The 20,385-nt window shown below is 35.6% G+C and overlaps 1 protein-coding gene across 37 annotated transcripts in view; it reads left to right on the top strand.

Moving 5' to 3' along the window:
- The window catches only part of LOC126914137 (ankyrin-3-like), a 93,515-nt gene that overhangs the window by 51,046 nt on the left and 22,084 nt on the right, over nucleotides 1-20,385 (top strand). For 19 of the 37 annotated variants that reach the window (XR_007709582.1, XR_007709581.1, XR_007709580.1 and 16 more), the window contains 13 exons: nucleotides 2,791-3,015; nucleotides 3,920-4,080; nucleotides 4,751-4,962; nucleotides 5,418-5,622; nucleotides 6,120-6,134; nucleotides 7,674-7,863; nucleotides 8,245-8,380; nucleotides 8,477-8,807; nucleotides 8,883-9,086; nucleotides 11,426-11,667; nucleotides 11,802-11,853; nucleotides 12,407-12,634; nucleotides 14,850-19,349. Coding sequence is in view for 33 of the 37 variants with exons in the window: in XM_050717628.1 (XP_050573585.1) it covers nucleotides 2,791-3,015; nucleotides 3,920-4,080; nucleotides 4,751-4,962; nucleotides 5,418-5,622; nucleotides 6,120-6,134; nucleotides 7,674-7,863; nucleotides 8,245-8,380; nucleotides 8,477-8,807; nucleotides 8,883-9,086; nucleotides 11,426-11,667; nucleotides 11,802-11,853; nucleotides 12,407-12,634; nucleotides 14,850-19,349 (6,701 nt within the window). In the remaining 4 variants the exon portion in view is untranslated. Of the gene's footprint in view, nucleotides 1-1,004; nucleotides 1,023-2,790; nucleotides 3,016-3,919; nucleotides 4,081-4,750; nucleotides 4,963-5,417; nucleotides 5,623-6,119; nucleotides 6,135-6,214; nucleotides 7,502-7,673; nucleotides 7,864-8,244; nucleotides 8,381-8,476; nucleotides 8,808-8,882; nucleotides 9,087-11,425; nucleotides 11,668-11,801; nucleotides 11,854-12,406; nucleotides 12,635-14,849; nucleotides 20,279-20,385 lie in introns of those variants that run through there. The other 18 variants (XR_007709583.1, XM_050717645.1, XM_050717642.1 and 15 more) reach the window with 12 other exon arrangements.

Raw genomic sequence — 20,385 nt, 5'->3', positions numbered from 1 at the left:
ATTGAAAAGTCGATATTTCGTTTCTCTTAAATGAAATTACTACGAGTCTATGTTTGTATTTGTTATTTCTTGTTTTCATTCGTAAAACATATTGACGTCATTTTGCGAAAAAGACCTGGATTTACAAATGCATTCGATAAATTCGACACTGAACAATAACACCGAACAATTAATCCAATGGAACATAAATATAGTCGAAAAGAACATATTAGCTAAATTATGAATAGCTGAACATAGAAATAATAGTTGTTTAGTAAATAATGGAATATTGTGGTAAAGATTAAAAGTGCTCTTGTAGATATAGGAAGAGAATCGTTCGTCCTCTAGTTTAATGATAGTTAATTACCAATAGATAACCATTTTGGACACATTTTTATGATATAGTGGCTGCTGCTCGTATCATTGTTCTCCTTTCTCCCTTTATGACAAGTTTGAGCTATTTTTTGCATATGTAACGAAATCTGTTGACGATATATTTATAATACCATGAGCAACGTAGAAGGAATTATTTTTATGTGCTTTGCGCGATGAACGAAAAATCATTTGATCGAATTGAAAAGAAGATATTACAGATTTCGGAACAATCGATTTTACGTTGCCACCCTAACGTATACCTATTTTCCGCAGAGTGTGAATGATGTGACCTCGTTGCGTCTCCACTATAATACATAATTATTATTGTTGCTCCCCATTTTTGTAGTTTTGTATAATAGAAAAGTGGCTTGCGTGTGATGATTGCGGGTTTTCGAAAATTGAATGAAAAACAATCATCATGATAAGCACGGAGGCAGTTTAAGAACGTCCAAGAGAACAAAGTTATGCGAACGTGCTGGAAAGAAATGACAACAGAAATATTCGAAAATCTGTAAAGTTGCGCTAGTTTAGAATCTCGACTCCATCTATGTCGTCATCTTCTCACCATCATTTTTATGAACGAATGGATACTAACGCGTTTTTTATTTTGTTCCCGATCCTCTCTGTTATTTTATTTGCGCTACTCGCAGAATTCCACAGTGGAGAAAGTAAGTGATCTTCTCTTGAATCTTAGCTTCTGCTACTTGCCATATCGCTCTTCAATTTGATTTATGTTCTTGATACATTTCCTTTGAACGCACAATGCCCGTAGTCGCTCAAGTTTTAGTATTCTTAGACAGAATATTTTAGTGCACAATGAATATACGTAAATCGAAAAGATCAAATTTATGCGATAAAATAACAGGAAATTGAAATAATAACATATCTCAGGGGAAATATGTCGATGATACGATAATATGAATTACAACAAAAATTATGTTCCATTGTAAATAAATTTTGCCAAAAATCTCAATTTTAGAATTAATAAATTTTCATTATTTATAGTTGGAAGTTGTTCCTAGAATTTTAAATCTACGTAAATACAATTATTTTAATATGTATTAAGCATCATCTGTTTGTCATAGTTAAAAGCTGTAATATATTCCAGAAACATAATGTATATTGTGAATGTGAAGAGTTCTATTACATCATCTCACTTGAGCAACCTTCGTAGAATTTATGTATGATCGATATTTTTAGACTATTTAATGTACGACAAAAGAAGAATGTTATTCGTGAAGATGTTTTGTTACGTGGATGTAAATGAAATATTGAATCATTTACATTAATTATATTCACTGTGCACACGTTGTATGCAACATCTTTGTGAATAATTCTCAGGTTCATTATGGAACTCGTCCTCCAGCACAGTCATCAATCAGCAATCAATAGGAAGCAATCGAATGGATCTTTGAATTCCAATTCAACCAATTTTTATGATTCTTTTTCTTTTTTCTTTTTTTATGATAGTATTCAGTGTTAATTAGCGTTACGCTTGCAGACATAGAATATTCATACAGCAAATCCTTCACACAAGCTCACAAGCCGTACTGTTTCTATTTTAGTTATCTGATTTAAAATTTAATTTGCTCCATTTCTCATGTAACTTATCTTTGCACACTGTTGTCTTGTAATTAATTTATTTCTCTCTTTTTTTTTTACAGTTACCCCTCATACGCAGCAATAAATCATATCCAAAGCACATATAATTTTTTTGTAACGTTTACGGAACAAATTGAAACATTTAATAACTACGCCGTATACATAAAACCGCCTTCAAAATGACCTGACACGATTAAAAATAATTTCTGTATTTAACTTTATGCTTTTAGTAAAAATTTATCGTGAACGTTGCTTTTCGGCTTGGCGTGCTTATGTGATAACTCAATCGTTTGTTTTAATTGGCCTTCTAAAATATTTTTACTACGAATCATTAAAAACAGACTAATTATAAAATACTTATTCGTTCGTTTAGAAATGATATATATTATAATAAAGTATTCGATGAATTAGCACTATTTTTATACGTAACGTTATCTTGGTATGTACATAAAATTTCAAATATGTGCCGAAAAAGCCGTATTAATTCTTTGAAGGATCTAGATTAGTATAAATATTATGTATACACATTAGTAAAAATATTTTTTTTTTCTTTAATTATAATTGGTTTGACTTAAGCGAAGCAGTTAGCATGATCGTATTATTTATCGAACGGCCAAATGTTCGCACAATATTCGTATGTAATAGTGTTGAATAATGATTTATGAGTACGTGTCCAAATAATGATTAGCCCCCATGCAATGATTGCTCTTATTTTCAAGTCTTTTTCTGTATCGACATATCGTAATGCTATAAGCTAAGGCGATATGTACCTTTCTGTTTCTACGATCGACGCGTGAATTTTCTTTATAACTATGTTTATTGTATAAATGATAGCTTCCTGGTTTCCTTTCTGGTGGATGCACGAGGTGGTGCGATGCGTGGCTGCAGACATAGTGGTGTACGTGTAATCGTTCCTCCTAGAAAAGCCGCAATGCCTATGCGCGTTACGTGCAGGTATTTAAGAAGGGACAAATTGACGAACCCACCGCCTTTGATGGAAGGGGAGGCTCTTGCCAGCCGTATCCTTGAACTAGGACCCGTGGGTGCCAAATTCTTAGGGTAAGTACGAAATATGTATCTGAAAGTACATAATGTGCAAAGTACATGATATACAGAAGTGTCTCTTATATTTGCTTTTAATATATCGTATTTAAAGTAATATTTTAATATTAGTTCAGATAATATTTTAGCCTATGCAGTCGCTGTAAAAAATTGATTTTCGGAATATAGGTAGCATTATTAAACGAAAAATGTACAGTTTCTAAATTAGTCTTCAATTTGTTTGAAAAGAAACAATTGCGACATATTAATTAATTCATTAATTATTAGCATTTAAATAGTGTTGATATCAGGATGACTGAGGAACATTATTGACAGCAATAACTTGTTGATAGGTTTAAGTATCTTCCAGATATAACGTCCTCGTTGGTTTAAATAGGACCATATATTTTTCTCTTCTTATCAAACGATAATTGTTCTTTAAGTATGTGCAAGGTTTCACATATAGCAACTCTCTGCAATCCCACTTCAAAATTTCTCGATATCTCCAGATTGTTCTAAATTCTATAAATTATCGTATGATTCATCGTAAAGTATAACGTTGGCATGTAACAAAGAGATTTGAGATTATCCCATTGGTGACCCAAATTCGTTCGCTATTATACTCGATTAAGGAGTGCAGCTTAATGTGCAAATGCAATTTTCATGTCCTGAGAAACGTAAGTTGTGCTTCGATAAATTATTACAATTGAAGAGTTCTGTTTAAATTATTTGTAAAAAAATTTTCTCTAATTCTTATAAAAAATGTTAATCCTTAAATTGTAAAAAGGTGATATAAAATTCAAACGTATATTACGTTCGTAGATAAGACAAATTTGTTATTGAACGTAAGATGCAATGTACGAATCTTACGAATGATGAGTATATTATCAAATTTTGCAATAATAATAATTTTTTCGACTAGACCTGTCATCATTGAAGTACCACACTTTGCTTCGTTGCGGGGCAAGGAACGAGAAATAGTAATACTTCGATCGGATAATGGAGAAACTTGGCGCGAGCATACCTTGGAAGCCAGCGAGGAGGCTGTCCAAGATGTGCTTAACGAGAGCTTTGAAGGAGAAGGTACCACTATTTCCTCATCTTTTCTCAATTTAGCTTTTGTTTATCATAAATCCTGTAACTCTTTGCTTCGTATTAAACTAAATCGTACTGAATAATATGTTCATCGTTACATTTCCTAAGTACATACACATGGATAGATATACATATTTAATCTTGTATAATTTATCTTACATGACATCTACCTCACAAAGTGCTACTAAAGTACAGTCTTATCTGTTAATCGTCATTTCCATTTGTTTATACTAGCCTAACCATCTAAAAAATAATAGGAAGATTTTAGGTATCAAATGATAACATCTTGAGAGTGAGATAATATTAATAGTATTCACATGTTATACTCTTTCGTATATCAGGAAATTACTCGAGTATAAACGCTAATGTGCAGTTGAAATCTTGAGAGTCTTGAACAAGAACCAATACTTAGAAGCATAGCATGTAATCAATGTTTGCCAATGTTTGTTGATGTAAACAATTATTAAGTGTTTTAGCAGCTAGTTATTTGCTCTATATCCGTTATAAATAGCTCACAGTTTATAAACAAGAGTATATAATACAATTCACAAGTGTTTTGAATAACGATAGTTAGCAAGATCTATGTTTGAAAAATATTTAAGTTCTTCGCATTACTTGTGTAAGTAAGTTAACGAAATATGTATAAATATTTTCACAGAATTAAGCCAGCTCGAGGATCTCCAAACTTCCAGAATCGTAAGGATACTCACTGCAGACTTCCCACATTACTTCGCAGTAGTGTCTCGCATCAGGCAAGAGGTTCATGCAGTTGGGCCAGAAGGTGGTACAGTTTCTTCATCGGCTGTTCCACAAGTTCAGGCTGTTTTCCCACCAGCAGCTCTTACTAAAAAGATCAGAGTTGGACTTCAGGTGGTTATTTTCTTCTCGATGCGTTTCATTATTTTTTGAAAACTAAAATTAACGAGAAATCGTTAAATACCGATATTAAAATTTGGAAAATAATTATTTATGTATATGATAGCAACGAGCAAACAATGAGATTGACGTTCAAATTTAGTTTATTAAATAGAATGGTTAAGTTATACCAACGTACAGTATATTGGAACACTTGCAAAAATCTTTTATGAATGTATTATGTGTTATGCGGTTATAATATATGATTATAGTAGTCGTAAAGATTACGCATAGAAGCTACATAGAATCTGTAATAGGTATCCATACACATTCATGCGTCATTGAACAATTTGATATAAGCAGATGAACGTCATGTAGTACATAATAGAATATTTGAAAAATCAATTACATCAAATACAATCTGTGACATAATTTAGAATAAATTTAAAAGAAATGATACTGTTATTTAGGCACATCCAATACCAGCAGATCTTGTAGCCAAGTTGCTTGGTAACAGAGTGGCGGTATCACCAATCGTAACCGTTGAGCCAAGGCGAAGAAAATTCCACAAACCGATAACCTTAACTATACCGGTACCGCAAGCAGCCAACAAAGGCATGATCAATCAATATTCAGGAGACGCACCGACGTTGAGACTTCTGTGCAGCATAACTGGTAATATATGCTTGCACGTAATATTGTAGAGCAGCGTACCGTCTTACTGGAAAATCTCTTACCGATAAGTGCTGAAACTGTTACGCCGCAACACCTTTGGTGTATATATGCTCTTATCAGACTTCTTACGCATTCGAAGATCAATTTGTAGTTTAGTAGGCATGGCGCGGGCGGTAGGCATCTTCGTCTGTTCTCAGGTCATCGGGACTACGTTAACGATATTTTTGTATCTCGTTAGAATAATTATTCTGTTATTGATCTCGTAGGTGTGCAATGTAAGAAGTAGGTTTGGAGTGTTTTATTTAATACTTAGGAGGTTGTATATATTATCTAGGAGATTAATTTAAGTGCGATTATAATTAATACGTCCCGGAGACCTTCGGATAGAGATTTAAAAGGGAGATGGTAGCTGCATGTTTCATAGAAACATTTCGTTGAGTACCATTGTTGTATACATATCTTGTTGTGATTCATTGTTAATGCTTGCATATTGTTAGGATTGAGTCATTTAGGTATGGATTATTAATTAACGTAGATAAAATTTTACTACCTAGCTCATTGTAAGCGTTAACTTCAAAAGTTTTTGTTTCAGCACATTCGTTTGACTGGTAACCGCTTCGATATTAGGCTTGTAATTTATAACTTCTATAAAATTGTTTCCCAAAATATATGTACTTTTAGATCATTATAATATGTATCATACGACACGTTACCGATACAAAGACTGACAATGTTGTATATTTAATCTTACCGTTTGTTACAGTCACGCTGTACTTATTTTATTTACAAGTTTTACATGTGTATAACGAAACTTCTCCGAGTATATAAAACTCAATTTTGATTTTTCCACCTGTTACTACAACAATATTTTGACGAGATTCTCGTTTCTGTTTGGCTGACAAATTATCAAACATTTCAAAAACATTTAATACATTTTATACGATCAAAGAAAAAAAAAAAAAAGGAAAAAAAGCAGGAAGATATGTTTTCGACATGCATTGCGCCGCGATTTTTATTACGATTATTTTACACCCTTTTGTTTTCTTTTATCGCTTATTTACTATTTAAAAGCATATTCACACGAGTCGCGTTTGCTTTCTGCGCGGTTTTCAATGTATGACGCTTTGTTTTCATTTGGCAAGCATTATCATTCGGTCAGCGTGTATTTGGTTCTTACATTACCCACACACACGATACAGCACGTACATCAACGCACTTATGGTGACCGATATTAAATACAAATTATACCAATTCTCTTTTACTGGTTTCGTATGACAAAAGAGAACTGTCCTGTTTTAATGTTTCTCTTCCTGTTCGTGTCGTCACGCAAGGACATTGATTGTTTAAATATGTAAATTTTTCCTGTTTTTAAAAGTGAAAAAATTCATTTGGATATCATTGAATCAACATGAAATGACGTAGTCTTCGTCGTACTAATTACTTTATATCCTACAAAAGAAAATTATATTTACATATTTATTATACGATTATATTTTTTTACACAACATCTTCGGATAATTAAAAGTTTCTTATTATAGCAATATTAATAAGTATTCGCGTTTCTTGATACTTTAAGCCCGGTATTAGTGTCACGGTAATCTGATTTATGAGAGGAATTTAAGATTATTGCTTGTCCTAATTACGACTTAAACGAACATTGACACAGAATGCAAGATTAACTCCTCCCACACCAATGTATTACAATTCCAATGTAACTGTACGAGCCCTTCGATTGTTTTCTTAAACAATATTTTCTCTATAACGGCTTCTGCAGATTTATTCAATTTCATTTACCTAAGTTTCTTTACAATATTCCAATCTTTAATTATTCTTTACTCCATTACGAAACTAGAGAACGTAGAGGACGTAGTGTACAGAATACTCGACAATCAAAGGGCAGACGCGAATATCCCGGGCTAAAAGCGTCGTATTGTAATTAATCTCGGTCGCATCGGATTTAATATCCCACACATATCACTTCTGCCGATTCTCCATTCGCAGCACGGACATATTTTAATAATGTTATTGGACTTGGTATGTATGTCGTTCAGGGGGTCAGTCTCGGGCAGTCTGGGAGGATGTCACCGGTTCGACGCCATTGACGTTCGTGAAAGATTGCGTTTCCTTTACTACCACGGTATCTGCTCGCTTCTGGTTAATGGATTGTCGGAATATCTCCGAAGCCACGAAAATGGCTACGGAGTTATACACACACGCGACACATGTACCTTTTATGGCTAAGTACGTTTTTCATGTACCTAAGATTAATCGTGTAAAAGACAAATAATCCGTACTGTAATCGCAGGTAGAACATTTCTTCTAAAAATCGGATATCGTTTCTATGCCGGGGTAAGACGAGTAAGGAGAGAGCTCGCTTAGCTTGAGTAGTGCATCGCCTAGTGACGATTATTCATAGAAATATTCATTTCATTCCATGTATCTGTTCCAATTTTCTATTATAGAAAGAGAATTCCGATTTTTATAATATATATCGGTAGAAAGAGATAGTGTTTTTTGATCAGCGCAGACTCTGTTTCGCAGTATCAAGTCGATTACGTTTTACCTGCATGATTACAATCACGTTTAGACAGGAAATATTACCGATATCTATTTCGTCCTCAGATTTGTAGTATTTGCAAAGCGAGTAGATCCACTGGAGGCAAGGCTGCGCGTATTTTGTATGACCGACGATAAAGAAGATAAGACTTTAGAAAATCAAGAGCACTTCACGGAAGTTGCGAAGAGCCGAGACGTCGAGGTAAATACACATATGTACATAAGAAATTACGTGAATCACTCGTTGTAATTACCGTATTGTTAACACGCGTTAATCGCCATGAAAACGTTCCCATAGGTACTGGAAGGTAAAACACAATATATGGAATTTTCGGGTAACCTTGTGCCAGTATTGAAGAGCGGCGAGCAGCTTCAATTACCGTTCAGAGCGTTCAAAGAGAATAGAGTTCCGTTCACGGCGAGAATAAAGGATCCGGACGCCGCGGACATGATGGGTCGCATAATGTTCATGAGCGAGCCGAAGGTTCCTAAAGGCGAGTTGCCGCAGACGCCGATTTGCACGTTAAATATTTTATTGCCAGAGAAAATTTCCTCGGAACCCGCTGCCTCGGAGGTGGATTTGTTAGAGCTGTCGAAGAATTATAGTTTTCTACGTGACGGTGGCATAAGTACGTGAACTTCTCACGCTGATTACGAAGGAAATCCGAGCTTGTATGAATCACTGACGTTAATTGTGTCTGTAGGTCGTCCAGACGCTATTCACAGAGCAACCATTCGGTTGACTGATATCGCAAATCTGTTGGACAAAGACTGGGAAAAACTCGCGGAAGAGTTAAATATTCCGCCAAACGAGGTATCAACGATTAAACAAGAGTATGCGAATAAACCAGCCCAGCAAGCCGCAGCGATGCTTAAAGTTTGGCAGAGCAATGGAAACAAAGCTACAGGTAAGCTTTATAAGCGTTATACAATATTTAAAATCTAAAATTTCATTCAATATGTTGAATCCGATTTTTTGATATCATCCGATGCTCCTTATATAACGTCGACATAAGTTTTCATAACACAGTGTACCTTGCAATTATTTTCCGTAATTAACTCGAATGCCAAGATTTTCATCATACGAGGCACTGTTTTCATAAATATTTAAGACGAGTAAGAATATTACAAACTTATATACTGGCAATCTAAATATGTTTTTTAGAATTGTTTATTAATGAGGCCGTCGTATCTTTGTTTTCGAAAATATTATCGATGAATAATCGATTATATTTACGCGAGTAACATATTCACTCGGACGTTCCGATAGACTTTGAACATCTGAATACTTGATGACCAAAGAGAAATTTTAAATATACGATAAGACTCGTAGCTTAAGATGATCATTTATATTTTTAGTCATTATTTGACGAGTTTCATTAATTGAGCGATAACGAAACAAGCATTGTCGATGTCGAAACACGCGCTGTTGCTGATTTCCATTATTTCATCTTTATAAATATACTTACAGTTCGATTCGATTCGATATGATTCAGTTCTCGGAGTTCTAATAATTCTACCATTCGCTGGCTTTCATTTCGAAATTTTCATTAAGCTATATTTACAATCTCGTTCCGATTAATTCGGTTATCTCAGTTTCAGTCACTTCAGATTTTCTTCGTAAATAATTTTGTTTTCAACATCTTTGCGCATCAGGATAAATCTTAATAGAATATCTCTTCTTCCTGAAGTCATGTCCGTTGGTAAACATTAGATATAGTAATATATAGTAAAATTTAAACAGAACCTGTTTCTTGGCAAGGTCGATTAATCAGGCAGGCGCGTTTGACTAAGACGCGTGGAATCTGAGGAGCAACGTAGTTGGTGATCTCATCCTGCATTATTATGCCTGACATAAACCTATGGACTGCTTTCCCCCTCTTTTTTTACCAGTATTAATGACGCTGATATACAGCAGAAATGCACGTAGCACATCGTTTCTGTTCTGCAATCGGTTAAAACAAACAGAAGTACGCGCCATCTCAAGAAGAATACAGTGAAAGTGATAGTGTATTCGGTTGTTTAGCAAGTTCCGTGTTCCTACAATAATCTGTTCAATTTATTCGAACGTTCTTATTTATTTTATTTCTTGCTAGGGCATAAACGCAAATATGTTTATATCTTTGTATCAAGAATATCAAAACGAAGCGACTAACACGTACGTCAGTGAACTGTCGTTATTGTTTAGGCGGCCACATTGTCAAAGACGACAGATTACTGTAACTTCAGGTCTGTATTAGGTCAAGGACGATCATTAGCAAGGAAAATACATCCTTAAAGTTCTTCCGAAGTGACGTGAATACAAATAAATACTTTCTTTAGTTTGTGAGATTGAGCAATTATTTTTATAAATGTTATTATTGATGCGAAAATAATACGTTTGGGACGGTAAAAGAATTTCTGTGTTACACCTGAAGAAAAAGAAAAGAATTCCTTGGGTATCTGATTCCACAAGCAGCATAAATACATATTTAATGTTGTTGTTACGTCAGCGTTATTTTGTATTCGCTAAGTGTGACGGGTTTGACGGAAATATTTTATCAGTTGTACGGCGATCTTTTACAACCATTTAATTTCGATAATTTCGAGTATTAAGCTTCAATCCTTTTACGTCTACTTTTCTGTGTTTGCAGCGAATACGCAAATAAAACCGCGATTATAGCGTCCAAGTATTTAAATTGTAATTGTAATTTCAATGATATATCTAATAAGTAATAATTGCTAGTTTTCAGATTAATAATATAACTATTATTTTTATTCCTTTATTATTACAGAAAGATGTGTGTACTTCTGTGTAGTAAAAACAAAGAAATATTAAAACCTTTAATTAAAATAATAAAAATTTAATCGAAACTAACAGAATATTAAGATTGCAACATATACCTCCGCTCAAAAGATTGGGCTGCCTTTTGCTGTTTGGACGATACAATCTTTTTTGTACAGTTCTCTGAGCAATAAGAATCCTACGTTTATAATAATAATATAATAATTCTATATTTCAAAGCTAAACTATAGTTTAGCGATGATAAATAATAAAATAAAATAATAGAAGTATTATAATTCTAACTTTCATTTTTAAATAGAATGAATTACAGCTTACTATAGAAGAATAATATTATAAATAAAATATTTATTTACTTAAAAAGTCATTATCCCTTTTGATATCGTAACACGCTCCAAACTTATGAGCGGAAGTGTATATGTTATTATTTATTGCTTTACTTAAAAATTATATTTGTATTTGTAGGCAATACTTTGGAAAAAGCATTGAACAAAATTGGCCGCGAGGACATTGTGAGAAAATGTATATTCAATGTCGAATTGGTCACTGATGACGTAGAAAAGGCCGTGGCGAGAGTTCGATTAGATCAACCTGGATTTGATTCCTTAAAAGAAGAATTGGGTCCTTCAAGGGACACTTCTCTTCGCCGTGATGCAACGATGGATCCAAAGATGAATCCTGACTATGATGATTATAACAAAAGCAAGGTTTGTATTTTGGAGAAACAATCGGTATCACGATGTAATTTATATTTTACATCGATGTTCTATTTTTGAAGTTATGTGTTTTATTATTTTATTCGAAAGCGCATCCTTATCGAAATAATTTATTCTCCTCTTAGGAATCTGGATCCATGGAAGACCTCGATATCAGTGACACTAAACGCGATACATGTATGTACTTTTTATTATGTGATTTAAGTAATTATAATTTCTAAATTAAACTCTTTCTGATATGATAAAGAAAGTATTCTTGAAGTTGAATGACGTTTAACGTTACACTTGCCCGATTACAACACCAGAAAGGATATGACATCACTGCCTATATTATTTCTATGAATAACACGCCGGCTCCTTTTTCGTGTCATTGCTAAGAAAAAATATGTGAAATCATAAATTTCGCCTCGCACTTCTTAGAAAGAACATTAATGATATCGCTATTTGTAACATCTGTTTACATAGCGCCATTCTTGCTGCAGTTGCACATTCATAAGTTTCATTTCAGAAACTTCAGCGATATTTTATGAAACACATATTGTTTCTTTTCTCAATAATGATTTACGAGATTAAAAATCGGTTTCTATAGTTATTAATCTGTTGTTTATTCAGGCTGTGTGATAATACTCTCTAACAGATCCCCTTCTTCTCCTGTATATACTGTTCTGGCGCTTTAATAAAGCCTGAATTTTTCACGACATTTAAATCACGTTTTCTTCGCACTTAACAGCGATACAGCATGTCACGATCACAAACGGCACTGTATTCAATGGAACCTCGACCCCCATCAAAGATAAATACGCGAGCGAAGAGAAAGAATTAAGGGACACAATGGCCGAATTTCTCGAGCACAAATGTCACGTTGCCGATACGATGAGCAAAAAGTCACGCGATGAAGTTGACGACAAAGACAAAAAACGACAGAGGGTGATCGCAGACGCCAACAAAATAGTTTCTGGTAAGTAATTTGAGCTTTTCTTGAAAAAAAAAAAATGGTGGGTTGAGGGGCCGTGCTTCAATTAGCTACTTCAGAAAATAATAATAAAAAAAATTACATTCATTGCGCGACCTATGGAAATCATCATTTACGATAATACTTCTTTACAAAAGAAAAAAAGAATCTGTAGCAGCATGATTAATTTAACGCGATAATGTCACGCTTTGTTACAGAACAACTTATATTAACCACTTATTGATAAAGTTTCAGTCGCTAGTGCTAAATAGTTCTCAAGAATTCGCTTTTTAGTGATATCGTGTTCCTAGCTGTAGTATATCTCGATATGCAAATAGACGTAATGATTTTTCAATATACCTTTATGTATTATCTGTATATAAATGTATATTATCTCTCCATTATATTAATTAAACGTATAACTTGTAGAACTTAAATAAGCGAGTTACGATCCTTTATTAGCGTTTCAACTGTTGCATATTATATGTAAATTAAACTAATGAAAAATAGATACACTTTAATTTGTTATTGACTAAAGTACTTAAACATTAAGATGCTAATAGCTGTATATGGCTTTTAGTATTTGCAAAACTGTGTGTTATTTATATAATTTAAATAAATTATATTATTATTATTATAATTTAATATGTAGTAATTATTTTGCTTAATCAAATTAATTTCTTTATTTGTTTCGTTGATATAACGAGCATAAGCCGAAAATCGAAAATTAATGAAAAATCTGATATAAAATATTAATGTTGTTTCATGTGCGATTTAAAGAATGTAACTTTGAAAATAATTGTACACTTCTGTAAGATTGTACTTTATTCTTTCTTATTATTTCATATTTATACCTATGTTCATTATAAATTTGGATCAGTTAATTATAAGATTAAAATTTCGCAGTTATCAAAGAATGTAAAATATCAATGTCTTTTTATGTTATATCATTTTCAATATTTCACACATGATCTGTCAATTTGTCATAAAAGTTTCGCTCTGTTCTTAGTTTTATTATGATTTTCGCTATGTACTATACACCGCTACAAATAAATTCTTAATTACTTGCTTGTTGTTTTCAAAACAATAATTTAAACCATATAGTCGAGAGCAGTAATTATTGTTTTGGAAATATTTTTTATCAGGAATCATTACTTACAATGTTATTGTTGATCAGATATATTTTTTGATATTAGAGTCTAGGTGATTTTTGAAAGTATAGCACTGCATTGACTCTGGACACGATTCACGTCTGTGAAAGTTGTTAACTCTATGAAACATTGTTGGCACTAGAACATTTACTTCTTTTACTTTGTCATCTTTTTACTTTATCATCTTTTACTTTCACTCACAGGTTCTGGAGGGCTGATGCGGATTCCTTCAAATTTATCAGCTTGCTTTTATTTTAATTACGTAATGAATTATTTATTTTATCGCCTCTCAATTACATCTCATATCTACTGTATTATAATGCGAACTCTCAGTGTCTTCACTTAATGATCCACTAATAGTCTTCTACTTCTTCGACACATCCCATTAATTTGTTTCAGCAAGGTTTTGCTGCAATTTTTTAGCGTTGCATGAGTGGCCAAATTTGTGTGGCCTAATTGTGCGGACGCACAGAGCAGCTGTCATTGTCGCATACACTTATTCCGACAATTTTATCTAAAAAATAACTCATTTTCATAAACAATTTATGGTGAAAATTCACGCTAAACATTTATATGAACAATGGTGAAACTTGTTATTCCAAAAATACAAACAAGATAAACTCACGCCATTTAATAGTTCCTTTTTTCATTACGATTCAATTCGCTATTCGTAAATATCAATAATATCGTAAATTTTAATTGTTGTAGCGTTAAAGTTATGTACCACCGTCGACTTGACGCGATTGATATGTATTCACAAATTAAACTTGGATTTTCTAAAGAATACATAGTTCCTTTCTTGCAGCATTTTAATGCTTATTATCTTTATTTTTTATTAGATTGTTATTTATTTAAACATAAGTGTAATCATTCGATGGAAAGATGGCTGCTCTATAGCACACACGTACCACGCACAAAACCACACGAGAGTCTAACCGCTGTTCTCAAAGAGCAATATCGAGCGAGCCGGCTTACACTAATGATGACGAAATGAAATAAAACAAACAAATGTGTTCTTCCTATTTTGCAACGTTTACAGATGCCTAAAATATGTAATAATTAATTAACAGGTGTAATAGCAGACGCAGAGAAAAAGAAGGAGAAGTTAGCGAAGGAAGGGTGGTCGGTGGTTTGTGATGATGATGCGCGGGACAATAAAGAGGCAAGAGGTGCTATAGTTGAAAGTTTTGTTAGGGATCAATTCGTTGACAAAGAGCCTAAGGATAAGGTCGTTAAGTCCGATGAAAAACTAATTGTCGATCGAACGCCAGTTATCGAACCACCGATAATTAAACAACGTTACATTCGCGATGGGAAGGGAGATGCGATTATTGCATCGAAAACTATAGTTTCAGCCATCGACGATAAGAGTCAACTACCAGTGATTACTCAGACTATCACGATTAAAGAGATAGATCAAACGATACCCACAGACACAGCGACGATCTCCAATGGTAAACAGATTATCATAAGCAAAAAGGAAATGCTGTCTAAAGAAGGTAAGGAAATTGATGAAAAACTAACAACTCCTAGCATAAGTATTAAAAAACAAGATGTAAAATTGCCAGAAAAAGCTAAACAAGTTCCACAAGACGAACAGAAGCAAGAATTGCCGAAAGAGGCTGTTGCCAAGACTAACATTCCAAAAGAAACGAAACCTGCGATTGATAAGCAAGTATCTGCTTATGAGACCGTTTACAGTGTTCAGTATCCATCTACACAGCCAGACGAGAAGCAAGAGGATGAATTAAAGAAATCAAAAGATAAGAGCGGAGGCATACTTTCAGGCATTTTCAAGGGATCCAAACTTAAGAAGAGCAAGTCGAAAGGATCGAAGGACACGTCCTTGGACAGTGGCGACGAAGAAATAAAAGTACCAGTGCCTACAGCTACGGAACATCAAACGCAGCAACCTACTTTCGTTTCATATGATACACACGTAGATTATAAACCTATTGAAACGACCGTGTTACCTGACGTTAAATTGGCTACCATGCAATTCTTAGATGATTCCAGGCGCAGTGATTTGAATGTACACGTACCTGATATCGCGGTGAGCTCGACTCAAATCGAGAGAAGGGAAGTGAAAGAGGAACCTAAAGTAACGGTTAAAGAATCAGATGATCGTACTGGAACTATGACAAGTGATGCAAGCGACCAAGAGAAAGAGAAGGGTGGTGGTTTCTTTGGTATATTTAAGAGTCCTAAATCAAAAGAGAAAAAGTTAAAGAAAAGCAAGGAAGCATCTTTCGACAGTGGTGACGAAGAACTTCGAATCGCCACAGAGAAATTCTTGGACGATACACGAAAGATTGCTGAAACTACCATTGTTCCTTCTGCTCCTAAAGTTGACACAAAACAAGACCTGCATACGTTTTCGTCGTCGGTTCATTATGAGGAAGATACACCTAAAGATAAAATAAACGGACACTCATACGATATCTCAGAAGTAAAAAAGAAATTAGACACAGATAGAAGTGCTCCTCACAAAGAAATGAATGGAAAATCAGATATTAAGAAACATAAAGACCAGAAAGAACACAGTGTGGAAAGGTATACTGCTAAGTCAGAAGCAAAGCTAGAATCACCGGATAAACAAAAAGAAGATGAAAAGGAAGTAGATGAGGAAGGTAAAGATAAGAGCGGTGGATTCTTCGGCATGTTCAAGAGTCCAAAACTGAAAAGTAAAAAGAGAAGTTCATCCAGAGAGAAGAATTCATCTAAAGAAGCATCCTTCGACAGTGGAGATGAAGAAACACGACAATTGACAGCCGCTTTCTTGGACGACACGAAAAAGATTGCAGACAGTCTGCATCATGAAGATTGGAAGCCAATTCCTGAAAAAGTAACAGCTGATACGGCCCCTGATGAATCTGCAGACTCTGCAGATAAAGACAAGGGAAGTAGTGGAATCTTCAGCAAATTCCGAAGTCCAAAATTGACTAGAGCATCGCGAAGCAGGTCCCGGGAAAAGAGCACTCCACCGCAAGAATCAGTAACAAGTCCAGATAGTTCAATCCGAGAAGCTACTGCGAAATTCCTAGAAGATACAAGAAACCTTGCAAATCTATCATTCGATGTACCAGACAAAGTAGACGATGCGAAGAAAGCGAAAGAAAAAATAACAATAGAAATCACAGAAGATGTTGATGATACCAAAAAGAAAATATCATCAGGAATAGATGTAGTTGTAGATGGCACAGAGACAGCAAAAGATAAAGCTGCAAAAGAAGCTAAGAAAGCCAAGGAAAAAACAGGTGGATTTTTATCTGGATTATTCAAAGGTACAAAACACGCTGCAGATGAAGCTACTGAAGAATTCAAGGATGCTCTTGATGAAACAAAGAAAGAAGTCGTTGAAGGAAAAGATCGTGCACGGGAAGTGGTAGAAGAGAAATTGAAAGATCTCGACGCAACAAAAGACAAAGCTGTTTCAGAAGCAAAGCAAGGGCAAGAAAGAATCACCATTGTTGTAAAAGACACTAAAGATGCGATTAGTGGAAAGGTATCTGAGGCTGCGCAGCAAGTTTCAGATACTGGTAAAGCTGTTGGTGAAAAAGTAGCTGATGGAGGAAAGCGAGTCACAGAAGAGGTAGATACCATCATATATGGTATGACTGACAGCGTGAAAACTACAAAGGACAAAACAGCGGCATACTCAAAAGATGTTAAAGACGTAATTGTAACAGGTGCTAAAGACGCTAAAGATACGGTTATAACTGGTGCAAAAGAAGCGGAGCATAAAGTAAGTGAAAAAGTAGCTGAAGGAACGCAGAAAGTAACCGACACTGGTAAAGTAGTTTCCGGTAAAGTAGTCGAAGGAGTAAAGGATGTTGAGATAAAAGCAGAATCAACTACACGAAGCGTGATTGATGGCGCAAAGGCAACGAAAGATAAAGTAACTAAAGAGATTAAACAAGATACTGAAATAGCGAAAGAAAAGATTTCATCTGGAATAGACACAGTGGTGGACGGTGCAGCAGCAACAAAGGATAAAGCTGCAAAAGAAGCTAAAAAGGCCAAGGAAAAGACTGGTGGCTTCCTCTCAGGATTTTTCAGAAGTGCAAAGCACGCGGCAGATGAAGTTTCTGAAGACGTTAAAGACTTCGTCGATGAAAGGAAGAAGGAGGCTGCAGAAGAGACAGCTCGTGCTCGTGACAAAACGGTAGGAAAGTTAAAGGACGTTGATGCAGCGAAGGATAAAGCTGTTGCAGAAGCAAAGGCCGCGAAGGACAAAGTAGCCGCAACTGTGAAGGAAGCTAAAGACGCAATAGATGAAAAAGTATCGGAAGCTGCAGGGAAAGTGTCTGATGCTGAGAAAGTGTTCGGCAAAAAGGCAGCTGATGAAGTGACGCGTATTGAAGAAAAAGTGGATGGCGCGATCCATGTTGTAGTTGATGGCGTAGTAACAACGAAGGAAAAGGCAGCTGCTACAGCGAAGGATGCTAAAGACACAGTCGCAGCAGGTGCAAAAGATGCAAAAATTAAAGTAACAACAGTTGCGAAACATACGAAGGACACAGTAAGTGAAGAAATTACAGGTGGTGCTGAAAAGGTGAAAGACACAGGCAAAGCTGTCACTGATAAAATTGTTCAGCAAGCAAAGGATGCGGAGGCAAAAGCTGAAGCTGCTGCAAGAAGTGTGGCTGAAGATGCTAAAGCAACAAAAGATAAAGTAGCGAAAGAAGTTAAAGAAGATACTGAAGCAGTAAAACATAAGTTAGCAACCGGAATAGACTCAGCAGCAGATACTGCAGAGGCAGCGAAAGATAAGGCTGCTAAAGAAGCTAAGAAAGCTAAAGAAAAGGCTGGTGGCTTTTTGTCTGGTTTATTCAAAGGTGCAAAACATTCTGTAGATGAAGTTTCAGACGACGTTAAAGAGTTCCTTGAGGAAACGAAGAGGGAAGCATCAGAAGAGAAAGACCGTCTACGTGCTGCTGCAGACGCAAAATTAAAAGATATAGAAGCAGCGAAAGACAGAGCCTCTTCAGACGCTAGAGATGCAAAAGACAAGCTTGCAACCGCTGCGAAAGATACTAAAGACACAGTATTCACAAAAGTGTCTGATGCTACGCACAAGGTATCCGATGCAGGTAAAACTGTTGGCGAAAAAGTAAGTGATGAACTGAAAAGAGCTGAAGAGAAAACTAAAAGTGTAGCTCGGGGAGTAGTCGATGGAGCAAAGGAGGTGAAAGACAAAACCGCTGCAGATATGAAAGACGCAAAAGGTAAAGTTCTAACTGCTACAAAGGACATCAAGGATAAAGTCAGCGACAAAGCAGTTGAAAGTGCACAGAAAGTAGCTGACACCAGTAAAGCAGTTGGTGACAAAGTAGCTGAAGGAGTGAAAGGTGCAGAAGCGAAGGCTGAGGCAGCAGCGAAGGGAGTAAGTGATGGTGCAAAGGAAACGAAAGACAAGGTTGCAAAAGAAATTAAAGAAGATGTCGACGTCGTAAAGCAGAAGATATCTTCTGGTATTGGTGGAGTTGCAGATAGCGCCGCAGCTGCGAAGGATAAAGCTAGCAAGGAAGCAAAGAAAGCGAAAGAGAAGACAGGTGGTTTCTTCTCAGGTATTTTCAAGAGCGCAAAACACGCGACTGATGAAGTTTCTGAAGACGTCAAAGACTTCGTCGATGAAAGGAAGAAGGAGGCTGCAGAAGAGACAGCACGTGCTCGTGACAAAACGGCAGGAAAGTTAAAGGACGTTGATGCAGCGAAGGATAAAGCTGTTGCAGAAGCAAAGGCCGCGAAGGACAAAGTAGCCGCAACTGTGAAGGAAGCTAAAGACGCAATAGATGAAAAAGTATCGGAAGCTGCAGGGAAAGTGTCTGATGCTGAGAAAGTGTTCGGCAAAAAGGCAGCTGATGAAGTGACGCGTATTGAAGAAAAAGTGGATGGCGCGATCCATGTTGTAGTTGATGGCGTAGTAACAACGAAGGAAAAGGCAGCTGCTACAGCGAAGGATGCTAAAGACACAGTCGCAGCAGGTGCAAAAGATGCAAAAATTAAAGTAACAACAGTTGCGAAACATACGAAGGACACAGTAAGTGAAGAAATTACAGGTGGTGTTGAAAAGGTGAAAGATACAGGTAAAGCTGTCACTGATAAAATTGTTCAGCAAGCAAAGGATGCGGAGGCAAAAGCTGAAGCTGCTGCAAGAAGTGTGGCTGAAGATGCTAAAGCAACAAAAGATAAAGTAGCGAAAGAAGTTAAAGAAGATACTGAAGCAGTAAAACATAAGTTAGCAACCGGAATAGACTCAGCAGCAGATACTGCAGCGGCAGCGAAAGATAAGGCTGCTAAAGAAGCTAAGAAAGCTAAAGAAAAGGCTGGTGGCTTTTTGTCTGGTTTATTCAAAGGTGCAAAACATTCTGTAGATGAAGTTTCAGACGACGTTAAAGAGTTCCTTGAAGAAACAAAGAGGGAAGCATCAGAAGAGAAAGACCGTCTACGTGCTGCTGCAGACGCAAAATTAAAAGATATAGAAGCAACGAAAGACAGAGCATCTGCAGACGCTAGAGATGCAAAAGACAAGCTTGCAACCGCTGCAAAAGATACTAAAGACACAGTATTCACAAAAGTATCTGATGCTACGCACAAGGTATC

Source organism: Bombus affinis, chromosome 3 (assembly GCF_024516045.1).
Source record: "Bombus affinis isolate iyBomAffi1 chromosome 3, iyBomAffi1.2, whole genome shotgun sequence".
NCBI lineage: Eukaryota > Metazoa > Arthropoda > Insecta > Hymenoptera > Apidae > Bombus > Bombus affinis.
Note: the sequence above shows the minus strand (reverse complement) of the source record. Positions and strands in the feature narration are given on the sequence as shown.